At 35.6% G+C, this 18,998-nt stretch overlaps 1 protein-coding gene across 9 annotated transcripts in view; it reads right to left on the minus strand.

Moving 5' to 3' along the window:
- LOC106174554 (uncharacterized) overlaps positions 1-18,998 on the minus strand; it is a 55,672-nt gene that overhangs the window by 13,924 nt on the left and 22,750 nt on the right. For 8 of the 9 annotated variants that reach the window (XM_013556159.2, XM_013556160.3, XM_087007451.1 and 5 more), the window contains 6 exons: positions 7,955-8,071; positions 6,060-6,223; positions 2,767-2,869; positions 1,737-1,788; positions 557-673; positions 193-300 (listed from right to left, as the gene is read on the minus strand). In XM_013556159.2, the coding sequence (XP_013411613.2) occupies positions 193-300; positions 557-673; positions 1,737-1,788; positions 2,767-2,869; positions 6,060-6,223; positions 7,955-8,071 (661 nt within the window). Of the gene's footprint in view, positions 1-192; positions 301-556; positions 674-1,736; positions 1,789-2,766; positions 2,870-6,059; positions 6,224-7,954; positions 8,072-10,573; positions 11,945-18,998 lie in introns of those variants that run through there. The other variant, XM_087007450.1, reaches the window with a different exon arrangement.

Genomic DNA, 18,998 nt, shown 5'->3' on the forward strand with positions numbered 1-18,998 from the left:
CTTTGACCAATTTTTTTTTTATCCAAACGTAGCTAACTACAGACAAGTATTTTAAACTCATCCTGTCCTATATAAAAGTTCTACCATTAAAATTCAATAAAATACAATTATTCAACTTAACTGCATTTATGCTATAAGGTTATACTTTAAATCTTCCCTTTTCCTTATATCACAAAATACTTAAAAGTTTACCTTAACAGTGGTCCTCTTGTCATATTTAAAGGATTTGGTCTGTCCATTCTCCAAGAATACTTTGAGCACATTAGGCATGAAAGGGATGTAGCTTTCATGAGTGGAAGGCTGAAATATCAACATAGCCTTATTCAAATATCATCAGAATAATAAATTTTACAAAGCACTGAAAAATCCAATGAGAAAACCATAGAATCAGTAAACTGTGCATTTACAACCTAATCAAATAGCACAGCATTAATATGGCCATTTACATGTGTGTGTGTGTGTGTGTGTGTGTGTGTGTGTGTGTGTGTGTGTGTGTGTGTGTGTGTGTGTGTGTGTGTGTGTGTGTGTGTGTGTGTGTGTGTGTGTGTATACCCACATTAATGACAGGTGCCCCATTCACAATGACGGCCTCAGCAAAACGAACTCTTGATGGGTTGTTTTTGAGTTTGGCTCTCTTAGCAGGTGAAATGAAGGCTGACTTTCTCCCAGATACCTGTATAAAAACATGAAAAATATGAAGAAATGTATAATAATTAGTGAACAGACAAATCTCAGGTAAATCTGATATTTTTTCAGATTAAATCTACTTATCTTCTATGAATTAGCAGGAAAAAAGTAAACCTTTTAAAAGAACTTTCCCACCAATTACCAATTAATTATAGGATGCTGCATGTATAATCTGAACAGGCAGTGCGTCAATTAAATGCTCTAAAACTGCAGTCTCTTTGTTGCATTTATTTTTTTATTCTTATTAATCACAAAGCTTCCTATAACTGGGAACTGGATACTCTCAAGAAATAGATTGTTCTTAAGCATCCTTGGACAGAACATGATGTCAACTCCAAGAAATGTCCAGGATCTCTTTCACTGACACAGGAAACAGTGAAACCATTGGAAAAAATATCTCCTTAATTAGCCCTAGATTGTGTCTAATAATACCTACAGGATTTTCTCCCTCAGTATCAAATTAGGCAATTATAAAACCTTCCTGACAAATGGTTTACTTGAAAGGAAATTCATCACTCAGAGACAACCAGAGGCAATAACAGCTTCCTTGCAGGATGCTTGCAAGCATCTGGCTTGACTTTAGGCTGAATCTTGCCATCTTAAATTTAATTTTATCCCAAGCAATTCTCTAAAATATTGCTATGTCCAACCTCTTAGGGCATGGCCAGCGTCTATAATTCTTTTCTGTACGGCCTTTTGTAACTACATTCAATCTAGATACATTCATCTTAAGGTTATCTATAAACAAGACAGTTGTTGGATTTGTAATTCAAATGCATTGTCAGATAAAACTCGTTTAGGAGGTTATTAACCCACGACTTAATCTAAAGATTATTCTCAGTGGATGTCTGACTTCCAACAACATGACTGATGCAATAAACTTTCAAATGTACACGGGGATCCTGATATTTTGTTTCTGCGATTCACCAGTGGTATGCTAACACAGCACAATTAGTGTCAGGTATTCTTTGCTAAAACTAGTGTCACATGTGCACACACATGATACGTATGAATGAACGAACAGACAGACAGAAAGACAGTATACTCACATTTTCTGTATATGGTTGGCACACTGTAAGAACAATGGTCTCTCTGCAGGACCTAGAAAAATAAACAAAAATGATAGAAATCAGTCACGAGAACATAAATCTCATATCATATACTAGTAATTGCATGACCAATCCTTTTTTTTTCAGTAAGAAATAATTTCCTAACAATTAAGGATGTTTTCACATTACATCAAATTTCATGTCAATATCTATTTTTCAAGGAAAATGGTTTGCATATTATCAATAATTTGCATTTTCAAAGTCTTACATATATGACTTTTTAATGAATACTATAAGAAATGTTAAACGATACAGAGATCAGTACTGGTCAAGTTTCTATTAAGATTATAATTATATCAATAAAAAATGAGTCTGAACGATGTGGGGAAGCCAGATAGGATAAACCAATTATCACAAATCTTGTAGAAATATTGAATTCCGTCAATCCATTAATTCCAAAGAGATTACAGAAAGGAGAAACCTTAAGCTCTCCTAGAAATGTTGTTCAATATACTGAAGTAATGAAGCATTCCTTTAATTCAAATATCATTAACATGCAATTATTATAATATCTTGTATAATCAACCAAATGTTCAGCCAAGTGTTTCATTGCTTTTTGGAAAAATGTCCATCACTGTCAATCTACAGTAACTGTGTCCAAAGTCTTATACATGTAATTATGTGGCTTCAGCATTCTACAATAAAAACACTCAGAGTTTATTACACAGACACTCAAGATCATGCAAGAAGGCTCATTGACAAAATAAAAAGGGATATGTAGTAATTTCTGTCCATCTGAACAAAATGAAAAAATGCAGAAAAAAATCTGGATACAGTGTTTTGAATGAATGAATGAATGAATGAATGAATATAAGAATACAATGAAAATGACACTGGGCATTAAGGGGACAATCCAAAACATGACTGAACTCCAATCTCTTGGAGCTTTCTCTACCGATATATCTCTAAATGTTTTTTTTTTCATAAAAATTGAAAACACCAGAGTGTTGGAATGAATTAGTCACCTCACCTGACTAGATTAATCACATATTCCCTGGGTGCTTTCTTCACATCTTCTCCATTTATCTTCAATATTTGATCTCCTGGTAGCAACCTCCCAACACTTGGGCCACCTGAGAATACAAGTACACAGTTTGCATGACGCCATGTATCTATAACTGTAACAATCAGGATTTGAAACCCTCTGAAAAATTGTTCCAAATTACACAGTCACGCTGTGTTGACATTAAGCTGAAAAAATTGTTTTGTGTTCATGGTTCAATAAGTGTGACAATTTTTCTGGAGAATAAAGAAGGGTTGTGCTGAGATGAAAGACTGGTTTTTAGCCTCTGGCCATCAGTGAAAAACACCTAGCCTTCCCTAGCACTGTTTGTCAGCCATTTTAGACATGTCAGACATAGGTGTGCATGCAGAGGAAATCCTTAACTCTTTCAATAAATCCCTTTACTTAATTTTGCTCCTCACCTAAGGACACACCTCAAATCACTAAAAATATGCAGTTGAATTTGCAGATTAAAGAATAGATGAAGCTGTATTATCTAGTGAATTTTCAACAACTTACATGCCAGATCTTTGCCTACCCTGTTGGCATGCCCCTCCATTTTCAATCTAACAATTAAAAGCAATACTGTTGTGATATTATACTGTCCATATTCACAATGGGCTTGGACAGAGCAGTCCTGAATCAATCTAAATTATACAACAGATATCCACCTTCAAACTGGTAAGAGATATTTTGCAAACAATATACTTCCCTTTGAATAATAAAACGCATACCAATTGTACAAAAAAGAAGGCAGAAGGTACAAGCACCAATTTTATTACAATTGTTCCAGTCAAGACTGAATCAGTTATGGCCATCCTGAGCAGTGTGAATGTGGCCACAATGTCCCACCTGGCAGCAAGCTGTCCCACTATATGAAATAAGATGCTTTGGTATAACAAGAAGGCTGCCACACTTAAATGTCAGTTTGAATATTAATACTAATCTAAATATCATTTATCATGAACACTGGGTGGTTGTATTTCATAATCGTTGGTATTATCTGGTGAAGGTCACAGTTTCTTCATGAAAGATTGAAAGCAATTCAATTAACAAATCTAAAACATTAATACATTTTGACTAGAAAGTGTTCATGAATAAAATTGAGGATTTTTTAAAGCCTCTACATGCCTTGCTACAGAATTAGTGGAAGTAATTTCAACCTCAAGTAACTCAGAATTGCAGATGAATGATTACCCTTTAAATATAAAAAAAAATCAATTATTTTGTGGAAATAAATTCAACCTAAAAGAACTGAGAACTGAAGATGAATGATTACTCTTCAAATATAAAAAATCGATTATTTTCACCATTGGAAACAAGCCCTCGGGCACCGCTTACACAACAACCATCATAAAAAAAGACACTTGTAATTCTGCCAACTTGACCCCAAAGCCTAGCTGACAAATAACATGACACACTCAGGAACACTAGGCAGGTGTATAGCACCACACACCTGTACATAATACCTGTGTCCCCAGCAATGACAACATCACAGTGGTATTAATAAAACCAGGCACACTGACCAACAGTGGGCTGGGGCAGTGCAATAAAACAATAGGAAAAGCAAATATGGAATTCAAAGGAAACCATGTTTAATTCCCAGCTGATTTTATTTGGACTGCAGAGTTAAATAAGGTCAGAGGAAAAAGCAATCCATCTTAATGTTGTATTTGTGGAACAATTATGTAGATTTGGTAGCACAGCTGAGCCTGTAGACATGTTTCACCCTTGCAGAACACAAAAAGTTGAGACCTTTGCCAAGAACAGCAGCTGACTGGAGAATTGAACTTTTAAGTTTGATTTTCTACAAATGTATAACAGATTCAAACACCACATCTGCCCTGCTACACTTTGGTTGTACATTTCTATACAGACCCAACAGAAACATGTACTAGTACTTAAAAAGTTGCATGAGCAAATTGAGCACAGATGTATAATTGCTACTGGCAGGAAACCAATGTCTTACATGACTCATCCAGAGGAAAAAATTGAAAAGAAAAAAACCTTGCAAACTGAAGCCAACTATAAGTACTTAATTTCTAGTTTGTGCAGGTGTTACTGTGGTTAAGGTGTAGAGCTTGCTTAAAATAAAAAAGAAAAGAGTTCAAAAACAAGTCAAAAACAAGGCCTTATTTTCTATAGTGTATTGTGTGTGGTAGGCGAAGGGAAATTGCTTTTGTTACATAAATACCAGAAAAAAGTCAAGAAATGAAAAAGTCCTTTATCTTTAGTGCATGTAAAAGAATGTTGCGAGGAAAAATCATTTAAGATTCTCTCTTCAGTTGAAAATTGCTTAATGTCCATGATGAGTACAACAATGGTGTATGGTTAAGGTATAATTACCGCTCTTACATTTATCATGCAAACGGCAAGCAAAAAATGCAATTGGAATACAAATAAGTCTTGAAATTCTGGTGCATGTGAATGAGCATGCACAGAACTTACATAATTTTGTTTTGTTGAAATTAGGAGAAAAAAAATAAAACAAGAGACAAAATAATGTCTGTAATTTGTAGTGTGTGCACAGGTGTAATGACAGTTTAATGTCTGCATGTTATATTTTGTCAAAATTGAAAAGGTACACTTTCCATATTTGAAAATGTAAGACTCTATATATCTGACAAAGCTATATTACAAAATTAAGAGCGTAAAAATGACCAAATCCCTAAAAAAAAAAATAATAAATAAATAGATAAAAAATGTTTCCCTCTGAAATGTACAGGAAGACAAAGCAAGTAATCAAGTGACTTGCCAGCAATTTAGAAATAAGCTATGCAATATAGAACATCGAATCCCCATACAGTACTGGTTGAGCAATGTGCTTGAGTAGACACTTTCTATTTTTTAAGAGAACAATCCATTTTGTAGGAAAGTCATAGGATATTCTACTTAAAGTAACCGCAAACTTCAAATTATATTCCTAACCACCTTCATAAATTTTAGTTCTTTGATTGCATATAAACTGGATTTTATTCCAATTTAAAATGTGCAGGAAACTAGATTTTAAAATTTACATTTGTGGTTACTTCTAAGTGGACTTCTTAGTACCAGGTGTTCTCCCAACATCAAATAATATGAATGCAGAAAACCAGATAATTAAATGCATGTGCACGTGAGAGTGGGTGTGCGTGAATGATTGTGTGCATGGGAATGGTCAATCATCAGATGATCGTGTGTATGCAACTGTACCAAAATATCCATACAAATGTGCATGCTTGTATTATAAGTATTGCTTTATTCCTGTTACATTCACTCACCATCAGTGACAAATCTAACCACCACAGGCTTCTCACTGCCCGCCACAAACCCAAACCCCAGCTGTGCATCTCGGCTCAGGTGGACCTCTCTAGGCTGAGGAGGATCATTATAGAGTTCCGGGTTCTCGCGAGGATCCTGGCGACTGGTGACCTTGGAGATATGACTGAAAAAGTGTGAATTTGATTTAAATAGGTAGAAAACTGGTTAAAACAATATCATTAATTTTTTATCTTAAATTTGAAATAGACATGATTATAGGTAAAAACTTCAGTAATATTCAGTAAATATAACCATCTTACAACATGCAATTTCTTAATCTTTATCCCTACAATTTTATCCCTACAATCATACCATTTATTCTATTCCTACTTCTATCCAAAATACTTTCCAGCTCCCCCCTCCCTACTATTACAAAAATATGACTACAGGTGGTAGAGGCACTAGTCAACCTTAGTGGTCACTTAATACATAATACCTGACTGCAAAGGAAAACAAACAACTCAAGTTCAATACCTACTTATCTAGTAACAACTTTGAGAACTATATTATTGGAATTCCTATTGATTTTCAGAAATGGACAGTGGCTAGGCATGCCATGGGCAGTTTGATCAGAAACGCGCATCTGTGTGGGTGTTCGGTGTGTATGCATGTGTAGCAAATCTGTATGCATGGCGGTGCCCACATACTTCTATCTTCAATAGCTGATGCATTTCTATAAAGGCATATACATGAACAGGCTAGTAATTTCTGCATGTGTCTATGACTGGCTATTGATCTGCTGCTATGTAGGTGTCAATCTCGTCTCTATCTCTTTGGCTTGGTGTCTAATGTGTTGTAGAACACCTGGATGTTTGAGCTGCTAACCACGGAGACAATGTCTGTATTGAGATCAATTCATAGAAAACCCAACAGAATGCAGACTCTCTGTCAGTCTTATAACAAGGACCTAGATCTAACATAAAAATACCATTAATCTAAGACAAAGAAAACAATAAAGTTCTACAAATGTTCATTGGTTTGCCACAATGAACATATATCAGTTTAATAAATAAAAAAAATCTGATATATTTTTAATCTGTGTTAAGAGCAATGAAGTTATCAAAAGAATGATACAACTTTGCTATGAGAATTGCCAAAAAAAAATTATATAACAATAAAAGAAACATGATTTTATTTAAATCAAGGTTTTGTGGTTCTTCTCAGTATTTTCCTACTTCACGTACACAGCCCGTGAATACCCTTGTTACTTGGCATGCGAGGAGTTAAAATGGACCCTGGCTTCAGGACCCCCACCTTGTATTTGGTTTACCCCTTTAGTTTGTAAATGATAACAAACATGAGGATTGTTGCACAGAAAAAGAAAACGATTACCTTGCAGTCAGGAGTCGTGCCATAAAAAGAGTTAACACACAACCTAGTTTGTCTTTCTAGATACACTGTTTGTTCTTTGTACAAATGTTTGTGCAAATTTCTTTTGCTTTGTCGCTCCTTTTTGAGTCTTCCTTTGTAAACCATACTAAAGGTAAAGCCTGTGTGGAATACTGGTTATGATATGTTATACTTTCATCCTAACCTTGCGCAGAGATATGTCAAAGAGCATGAGAATGCGAAAACAGTGACTATACTTATTAATCCACATAAACATCAACCAGATGCCATCGACCAGATTTACAAATAAATCCCAATACCAAAAATCTTATGCACAATGTTTGTGTTCAAAGGCAATTACTTCCCTCAATCATAGAAAAAAAATAACTAAGACCGTTCTTCAGAGACAGATGCAGACATTTTTGTTTCCATTTCAAAATTTTACTGTGATCAAGACCAGCCAACTGTTTCTGAAACTGTCATAAACTGGACTCATATCTATTTGCCTACTTCTCCCAATACTTACTTAATGAAATATTTTTTCCCATCTTCATCTACCGCCTCCTCCCATCCATACGGTAACCCTGTGGTAGGATCCCAGTTTTCTGGAGGTGGGACCCATGTGGTAAACTTTGTACCATGACTGGAATTATAAAATACACATTATTAGTTGTGATATGGTAATGATATGATAGGTTCCCAGTTTTCTGGAGGTGGAACCCATGTGGTAAACTTGGTACCATGACTGAAATTATAAAATACACATTATTAGTTGTGATATGGTAATGATATGATAGGATCAAAGCTTTCTGGAGGTGGAACCCATGTGGTAAACTTGTTACCACGACAAAAAATTATAAGACACACAACATAAAATATGGTATGGTAACTGTGCAGTAAGATCTCAGCTTTTTGGAGGTGGGACCCTGTGTAATAACCTTGGTACCACGACTGGAATATCCATGTAAGGCATGGGGGGGGGGGGGGGGGGGGGGGGGGGGGCTTTGTTAACTTGATATCAGTGCCTTGAATGATAGAATTTAACACCTACACTTATGGAAGTAGGCCCCAAGTGAGTAGGTTGGTACTGTGTCTAGAATAGCCAATTAAACTATTATGTCAAATGAGGTACTGATTTTTTAACCTTACTTCGTGGATAATAAGATCGATTAGGCAAGCTTAATTTGGACAGTGATGATGGAACACAATAAACACGCCAACGTTATCTCTTGATCTATCATACCTGTCAATTAATTGCTATGTTGCCTGGGATAATGACAGATTGGTATATGAAGTACCTTAAAAGGTCTTTGCAATAACATGATGTTCAGAATTGTGACTGCACCCAGGTTATTAAACACCTGAATGTGGGATGTTGCCATCACATCTGTTACAGGCCATAAGATGATTTAATACCAAAGTCAGTTTATTTCAAGCAATACTGTATGCATATGAGAATTTCTTAATATACATATATATATATTTTATGCATGTATGTATGTATTGCACAGGGACAGTCATGTAGCAGTTAACCCAAGCAGGCTTGCTTCTTTTATTTTTATTTCTATTAGTGTACTAAGGTCTATACAGACAAGGGCCATCTAAGTTCACAGGTAAGACCACAATCAGATCAATCAACCCAGGAATTAAACATCTAAGGTGTGAAAGTGTCTCTTGGCAACCTGGCCCCCCTGCCAAAGCTTCCTTAATTTGCTTCTGACATTCAAATCTCTGAATAATCAACAAAATTTTCTAAGTTATGAGCAAATGCAACTTTCAATCTGAAGTAGCCCTCTCTTTCATGGGCCTTTAAAACTTATGCCCTGGCAAGTCCTCAAGTTGTCTATACACGGAGTAGGTTGTATCCCACTAGTTTAAATATTGAATCTACCTTCAATGTTCACCTGTGCCACAAAACACCCGAGAGCCAATGGAGGGCTTAGCAAATATATGGTATATGTTATATAGTGAGGCAAAACTGATAATCCCTGTAACTGTTTGGCCATTTGAGGCTTATGGTTTGAAATCAACATCCAATATGCTTTAAGTGGAGGACCACTATTCAGATTCAGACTTAATCAAACTTCTGAATATGAACTGCTTCCGATGAATAAAAGGAAACATTGCAATAACTGCTGATCACCATTTTTCACGATTTAGTACCTTATATAAAAAGCATACCATATTTTTTTTTAATTTGGGATCTGGAATGAGCTTCAAGTTCAAAATGTTTTAGAGACTACATAACACATATATCCAAAAGAAACCATCCATAGCCATAAGACCCTTGTGCCTACTCTTATGTCTACCAAGTTAAAATTCTAACAACTATAATTAAGCCATACAAGTAATTCAGTCTTGATGCCATTTGGCCCGTATTATTTGGTATCATTGTTACTCTCTCTGCTGTAAAGCAAATCAATATCTTGGCCATAGAAAGAAAGGAAATGAGGCAGTTACCCCCAACAAAGTGAATAAATGCAGGAGAAAAATTCCCTCTTACTTCTGATTACTTGTTAAACAAAATATGTGGAGCATTGTGCAAAAAAAAAAGGTAGGCGAGGTGATGGGCCACTTGCTACTGATACAAGTGGAGGTCCCTCTCATTCTCTTGAATTCTCACATGAACAATGGGACAACAACTGACTTTTTCTAATACGTATTTTTTTATTAGTTACTAAGTATATGATGCCAATATGGAAAATGCACCATAACATTCAAAGAGTTCATTATCAGTCATTGCTGTTATGTATTATCAAAAACATACATATTCTGACTGTAACTGGCAGAGTTAGAACTGCTGCTGATGTTTACAGAAGTCTCACAATTAAATGTACAGTTTTTGTAATTTTAGCCAGATTGTGAGCAATACGTCCACCAAATATACATTTTATCATATTTTCACTACCCAACTTTGACCTTTTTTTATTATTATTTTAAAATTTAGGTCACCATCTTCTTCCAGTCAAGTCAGTCAATTCCAGAAACTGCAACCCCTGTGCCTGTCACTGTTTCAAAGAAATCTCACACAGAAAAAAAAACTGAATAAAAATTTTAAATCGTAACTAATCAGTTCCATAAAGGATTGGGATGAGTTTAGAAATAATACAGAGACGTTTAGATATATTATATACAGGCTACTTACGCTGAGGAGAGACTACTGGACCTTCTCACTTTCCCTGTCCTGAAGAGAGCCGGACTGCTGGTGGTCCGTTTCAGTTTAAGACTGCCAAACTTCAGGCCACCAAACATGATCAGTTACATCTTTCTACACAAATAATCCAGCTTTCTTCACAACTGATGCTCAAGTGGATTAAAATCCTTGAAATACACGGGTGTACACTCTTTCTGTGCTGTCCCAAGAATAAATCTCTGGTCAAACTGTAAATTCTATAATGGCTACATATATTTCATGAACCTACTCATCACTGTGAGTGATAGGCCTTTCAAATATGTCAAGTCTGCAATGAAGAACCATTCAGGCGCTGCTACATCTATCCACTGTAGTACAAACCCAGAACACAAGATAAGCCCTGTAATCCATCATTGCTGCAAAATGTTTGAATAAATCCCATTTCACATGACACAGAGCTCTTATTTTTGTCTGATGCAGTAATGGATATTTTTTTATAACAATAATATAATATCAAGCTATTTCAAAAAATACATCAGATAGACTGTTATTTCCACATCTGTTCCATTAAAAGGCATTCCCATTAATCTGGTGAAAGCTACCATCAGTACAAAAGATCAAGTATTCAAAGTTTTAGTAGGTTCCATAAAGCATTAAAAAGTGATAATCTCAGATCTACAGTTCCTAGAAAACACACAGTGAATATCACTTATGTGCCTAGCAATAACAAGTTACCTAGGGCTGGTCATCATTTCTATCAGCAATGCTTGTAGTTTCCACAAAGAAAAATAAAAGTTCAAAGGAATGTCAGCTTCCTTTAAACTAAATTTCCCCCTCTACCATCAGATGTGTGCAAGGCTTTGCCTAGAATACCCTGAAGATATAGAAGCAATCCATCAACATCAGTTAACTGGCCGCAAATGGATTTCCTAACAACTTTCCAATTTTCGGACTTATCAAACAGCTTTGATTATTAAGTGCCTCAGTCCAACAACTTCACCCTGGAGCCTGCTAGAAATTCCTCCATGCCTAATTAATCTGCTGTTTAAATCCCTGTGAAAATGCCCAGCCTGTTCAACATTCCGTGCCAAACTCCCAGTTTCTTCTCCATCTTGGATATTGAATTGGTCCTAGCTAGCAAGTTGTGTGGTACAAGATCAATAAGTTGACTAAGTTCCACTCTCCCTTTTGCTCACGATTGGAGGTCAGACAATTAAAATAACGGGCTATGCATAATTAACAGTCAAAAAATCCATAGTCGTTTTACACTGCGTAGCCCCCAATTCGATTCCTCCCTCTCATATGTGCACCATTTATATTGTGAATGGTACTGAGAAATGCATATTGAATGTGCATAAACCTATTGTTATGAGAGTCTCTTTACATTTACCTTTAACGGTCACCCATTGAGGGGAGAAATACAAACAACATCTAAATGACCGGCATTTGCCTAACATATCAAATTTCGCACCTGAGATCAGCTATTTAAAACTTTTCAAAATATTCTTAAAAATTAGTCTTTTCTTGCATCCCTATGCTCTCACATGTTTGTGTACCTTGCTAAACCGAGGTTAATTAAAATATAAAATAACAATTTAACTCAGTGATCCAATTTTTCTTATCAAATCTTTTACAATGAGAAAGCAATTTTATATAATGTTATTCTAAGTGAGTCAATAATCAACAACTGGCTTTCGCTCCAGAGTTACAACCTAGGAATTAACACACTTTAACGGCCTATTGCTTCTTAAGCCTAATGGAATTCTGGAAGATAACATCCAACAGACTGGAACATTTGAGAACATCTGGTACCCTACTAATACTTAACTGAGGAAAATATATTTTTTTATCTCCATAAGTTAATCTCATCTGACAAACTACATTAACCTTATATTTTCCTATCTATTTCATTAATTTCATTTTCTTCTTTATATTCAATATCTAAATTTCCTCTTTCTTTTAAAATATTTCAAATCTAATTAACCTTTCTTTAGAAAAGATGATAAGAAAAGATATTATTTATGGACTGATGCCTCAATAGTGAAGTGCCAACAGTGGCTCCCTCCTGTGACAAAAAATAGAAATAATTTGTGAACCCCCCAATGTCCTATTTAATACTTATAGCTGTCAATACTGTGCAAAAACATCTTGATAGTAAAATTGATTTTGAAAGGGGTCTCCTAAGCATAGGTGAATCCTCACTGGAAGAGGGGGTGAGCTTTCCAAATGCTAATCAGCTAAACACCTGGAGCTACTATTTCAAAACAATCTTCTCACTTTCATATATACAGAACGATTTTGCAAAAGAGAAAAAAACCTTTCCTCAAAAATTACATTTTCTTGCACGACTATAACTTTTCTGGTTCTAAATCCCTCCCAAATCTCTGTTCTCTTTCTAATTCACAACCCCCCCCTACCCTGATAATAATGATCTGCTACTTGCTGATAATTTTTTTATTACATAAAATTACACAAAGAATGATGCCTAAATTTGTTTACCACAGTTCTATTTTTTGTATATTGAAAATATAGCATCATTTAACATCATCAAACAGACATGTAATCTAAACAACAGATGGCATTGTATTTGGGAAGTTTAAACAACCAACCACAATATCACTATGTATATAACTTATGGATGACAACTGGAACTACATTGTAGTTACATAATCAGAGGAGTAAAAAACAAAATGAAGATTACAAAACAAAGTGTAGTGAAAGAATTCTCAACCATATTACAGTACTTTTGCTTTGCATACATGTACAGAAATATGAAATTATACCATTAACAAAAAAATATTTTTATTCATTAGGGAATCAAGCAGCAGAGTGTGTGTGTGTGTGTGTGTGTGTGTGTGTGTGTGTGTGTGTGCACGTGCAGTGCATCCAATGCACATATCATTCATCACTTGTAAACTCACCAATTCACCAAGTTCCTCTCCCCATGGTAGGTGTATCTTCCTGCCTGTTTTGGTGATTTTCGTCTATCTTTTACCACATAATATTTATACATCTTTTGTTAAAGCCCACAAATGATGGCACAGGAAGAGCAGACTTTCACATTTCACAATGAATGCCTAGTCATGATTGTTGTCCAGTACCCTGTTGTTTTTGATTTATAGTTCTCACAGCATTCTATAAATTTATTTGTAAAACTGACACTGTCTCAAAGTTCAAATATCCATAAGATATCTACTTCAAGGACATCATTTAACAGTTGCCTTCATTTCAACACAGCTTGCGGCAGTCAGTGGCAGTCAAAAAGTATTCGTGAAAAAATGCAGACAAATCTATACAAAGTGCATAAGATGTGAATTGCCAAAGACAATAACAATCAGAAGTGAAACTAAACAGAACTAAAAGGCTATATCCTGTTAAAGAATGATCCCAAAGGTTGCTGTACTAGTATTCTGTTTTAACCATACATCTAATAATCCAGATTTCAATAAACAAAACAGTGAACGTTTTGATGAGGGTTTTGTTTTGAAATAGTCACCTAAAGAGAACTATCAATCATTAAGTGTTTCCACCAATGGCTCCCAAAGTTGCACTACAGTAAGCATAGCCAAAACTCCTTCTCTTTGCAGTTTAAAATATTGCAGCAGCTTATAAGCATACTGGCTATAAACACAAATCTTGCTAATTTTGTCCAAGTCCAAGCTCTCTAAATCCTTCAGATGAACTGTTTCCAAGAGTAATATGAAACCCCAAAGCTTTTTTTCTTGGCCTTCAGGATCTAAATATCCTTTTAAAATGATCAAAACCTTATAAATTTTGCACAGTCCTTATGGCTTATACATTCACAGTGAATGAAACCATCAATCTCAGTGACAAGGTTGACACAGCATCCATTTCTTAGCATAAAACCTTTTAGTGTAATGACATCTCTCACTTTTTGCACATTCTAAAAAAAGGCAGCGACATTCAGGTGGTCAAATTGATAAGCATCACAGAAAAAGCTGACAATAAAAGAAAACCAGGCTAGCAACCACCTGTCACCCTTTCCTCAGAAATGTCTCCTGTGTGATAACAATCTTGTGGAAGATGAGGCGTCATTAAATTAAAAAAAAAACTGGAACCAATTATTTTATAACTCCTCTTTACATGCAGTTCTTCTTCAAGGTATCCCAAGCCCTATATTCACAATTATGTTCTTATTTTTGAAAATAAATTCCACTTTTGTTTCCATCCTCAAGATAAGACCATGATAAACATTATATCTAGGCACTTTGAGAGCTGGAGAAAATTGGCAGTCCTGGCTGAAGCACACATATCTCAACATACACATAAAATATACATAAAATATATGCATGACTAGTATTGTGCCTTACTCTAAGACAACAGCTTGTCCGCTGCATATATGATTATATTCCGGCCGCTGACAGGCTGTTCTACATGACAACTTAATTTTTGGTCTCATACCGAGGTGTGTTAATCACAGCTTTACCATCTGTTCTTACCTCTCCCTCTAAAATGTCTGATGTCACATTTCTGATTAATTTAAGTACTGAAATTACAACACAGGAGCCACTAATTGGTGCAATTAATAAGATTAGATTAGATGTACTGTGTGATTAAAAGCCTCCCCCCCCCCCCTGCATCTGGGCTTGCTAAGGTTGTTGACCTTATGATTAGACTGAAAGTAAAGAAGAATAAAGAATATAGGTCTGCAAGACATATGAAGCCAAAGAATATTTAGATGCGCCCTCCACCCCTTCTTAACAAACAGGAACTCCAAACAGAGGGCAGCTGAGAAAGAGTCCCAAGACTTAGAAATCCAGAGAGGCAGATTCCATAATCCTAACCCTCTACCAAACGAAAAAAAAAAAGTAAAAAGACTGTGCAGGCAGTGAGGAGAATATAGTCCACTTCCTGTTATAATAAGCCCAGTATGAAAAAAACATCAGGAGAACTTAAACCAGCAGATAGATCAAAACACAAGCTTTACAGATCAACCACTAAACAGTCATGGAAACCATAACACAATTAAAACTGTGTCCCACTACATAATAATGACCAACCTAGAAAGACCAGGCATTATCTACCAACCACCACCTGGAGTAACTAATGAAAATGTGCCAGCTAACTAAAGTGTAATAGTGTATTTTCAAGGCCCTTTGAAAGAAATATATTTACAGGTATACCGAGTATTAATATTTGCCCCTTTGTAAACACTTCATGTCTCACAGTTATCAGTTTTGAATATAGACTATATGTTGTATAGTTTAATTTATATAAAAGTATGTGCACCAAATATCAATTTATGACTGTATTCTTCATGTTGTCATAAAAATGTTCTCATAAAAATGCACCAGAACTAATACAGATTATTATTATTATTACATATAAAAGTATTCTAGTTTAAAAAGATTGACAATGTGTTACTGTATGGATCTTTTCAACTTCTGGCGGACAAATAATTCCAGTTAATCTGTATGTATTATTTAAGGCAATGTTGTTAATGCACCACCTGATCATAATTAACACCCTTTGTATACTACTGACATCTAGTGGCAAAACTTAACCTCAAGTGTTGACAGTGGATGGTTTTTCTTTTCTCTTCTTCACCTCAATGATTCAGTAGTTAAAGTACCCATAAAGTACCAGATTTAATACAATAAATTATAAAGATAATAAATAGTTGATATTTAAATGCCTAAAACACACTGCATCTCTAGCAAAATATAACAGACAGTCTAGTTTGTCATCAAAATTAGGCAAATAAAAATGTTCAGGTATGGGGAGAAATAATCATCAGGAATATATCATCTTTATAACAGGCCAGTGTTGGCTTCATTATATCTCCCAGTAACCTCCTGAGGTACCACCCACCCACCTGAAGGGACCACCTCAGGTAACTGGGGAGGGGGTGGGGATGGGGTGGGGTGGGGTGGGGTGGGTGGGGTAGGGTGTCTCATTTAAGACTGGGTTCCCATGCCTAGATCGATCCATCTGGATCGGTATAACTCTCTGGGGAGTCTCACTAAATTGCTGTCAACTTAACTGGCTTAAATGTCTGTCATGCCTACCGAATCAGGTAGCGGGTAAAGATAATTACCCCCTAACAGCTTTACTAGGTGTGACAGACAATTAGGCCAGGTAGGTTGATAGCAATTTAGTGAGACTCCCCAGGGAGATAGATCGATCCAAATATCTGTGGGAATGGTCCCTATGTATCTGTTTTCATAAGAAGAATAACTAAAACATTTCTGATGAAACTGATTTGAACATGGTCCACCATGATATGGTTCTATTTCTGTGCTTGCATTAAAGAATTGGAAACAAAAGAATATAATAATGAATGTTGGTGTTTTACTTAACACATTTTTTTAGTTTACTTTGAACCTAGATAAATCAGTAGTAGTCTATTTGAATGACATAATGTTCTCCTCTTATAAAAAGAAAGAAGCGGCTGATATTTTAGACCAACAGTTTTATCTCAATAAACTCAGTAACCTGTTGTGGGTTTATGCTAAAATAAAAAAGTCAAGGCTACAGACTTTAGTTTCAAAGTAAAGACTAACTTCTGGTATCACAGTGGCCACAAAATATACATCCAACCTTCTACACAAAAGGTTTCCCCGTTACCAGCACAATCCCTCAGTGTCTTCAGGAACCTGTTGCATGGCATCATGCAAGCCCAATGCACCGTCATCCTGAACTTTGCATGTCCCCACACTATCTGTGTTAACCTATTGTAAGAAGACTTCAAAGAGAACAAGGGTGCCTTTTGTCTTCAATAAAGCTCTCTGTTAGAACACCTTGTTTTCCCAAGTGTTGTAAAATAACATGCAACACTGCAGTCCCTTAGCCATTATAAACCCACGAGGTAACCTAGCAGGATGAATATTTCAGTGCTTAGATGTTATACACAAGATAGCATTCAACTGACAAGATTTCCATGATGATAAAATTATAAATGATTTTTTACGACCTTCAAATACATGTCTTAACTTTCAGTCTATGATTTCCAATTTAATGATCTAGCACACAATATTTCCTCTGTATTTTGGACAATGGGCCACATGCGGATGCCTGAAATGAGACAGAGCGGTGGCAGAAGCACTTTAAAGCCCATCCATATCTGCTCTACCTTAAACAGGCAGTGGGAAGGGTTAAAAGTGGGAGGGGGGGGGGGGGTAAGCCAAACATTTCAGGATCAGAGGGGGTTAGACAGTCAAACAACCTAGGGATAAGACTTATTCCCTTAGGTGAACCCCTCATACTTAAACTACCTCCTAAGAGAGTAAATGAACACTATATAAAGACATTCCAGGTGTAATGAGAATAAACCTGTAGTCACATTTAAGTGAAAAGAGACAGATATCACTATAAAGGGCGATGGGAAACTGAGAGCACCTGCAGAACACAGACTTGTTTTTTAAAAAAAATCCTCTTATACCTCTGGGGAAATCTGAGCAGCCTTTCTGTCTTCTAGACTGACGTTAATTGGTCTTATCTGTCAGAGAGTTTGAAGAAGGAAAACTATACTTCATCAGACCAAATAGTGTATCTGGCTCTGGTAGGAGCAATCCAAGATAGCACTGTATAATGAAGACTGCAGCCCTCCCTGCACCTCTGTCTGTTAAAGCAATTTCATACATATATACAGGACATCCTGAAGAGCTTAGATTAAAACAATAATGCACATATGAATTTGCCTGTTTGTGCATTGCTGAATATATTTGGGCAATTTGTAAATATGTCTATCATCAAAATTACAAGATTAACAAAATTACAAAATTAGATCGGTGGTGAAAGAATAATGATTACAATGGTAATATATACTATATAGTGCTGCCAATGTACTAGTTACGATTTTCGAGATATTTGTTCATCATAGCATTTAAGTAATTTATAACCACAGAATAACACATGGAAACAAATATAATTAATGACCAAAATTGTCTAGAATGCACCAAATGTAAATTTTGCATGATTCTTTGTTTGTGTATTGGGAAAACAGGCACAGTTGTCAATGGAATGAGTTATATATAGGCAATAATTAGTTCTGTCTTTCAATAACAATTCATTTAACTGCCACCACATGAGCACTGCATTCTACACCTTCAGCAACGACAGACAAATGGAAAACCTTTCTGTTTGCTCCAAGAAGCCTTAACAGAGCTCTTATAAATGTCTTGAAGTACAACTATTTAAAATAAGACCATGTATGACGCAATGAAGTTATGAAATACTGATAAGTATACAAAAAGGGAGAGAGATACAATATCGTACAATCTTTTACTACCAAAATTGCTACAGGTGACCAGGGACACATGTACTTCTTTGTATAAGACTGTTAGAACATTGACCAAGTAAAGAATGATCAATTCTATAAAAAGAGAATCTCATCAAATAACATCACTAATGAAAATTATTGCCACTGATTTGAAAAAAAAAAGTCATCTCCTTTGTCCTGAAAGTGGAATTGATT

Source organism: Lingula anatina, chromosome 3 (genome assembly GCF_051362555.1).
Source record: "Lingula anatina isolate TDL-2025a chromosome 3, LinAna3.0, whole genome shotgun sequence".
In the NCBI taxonomy this organism is placed as follows: Eukaryota; Metazoa; Brachiopoda; class Lingulata; order Lingulida; family Lingulidae; genus Lingula; species Lingula anatina.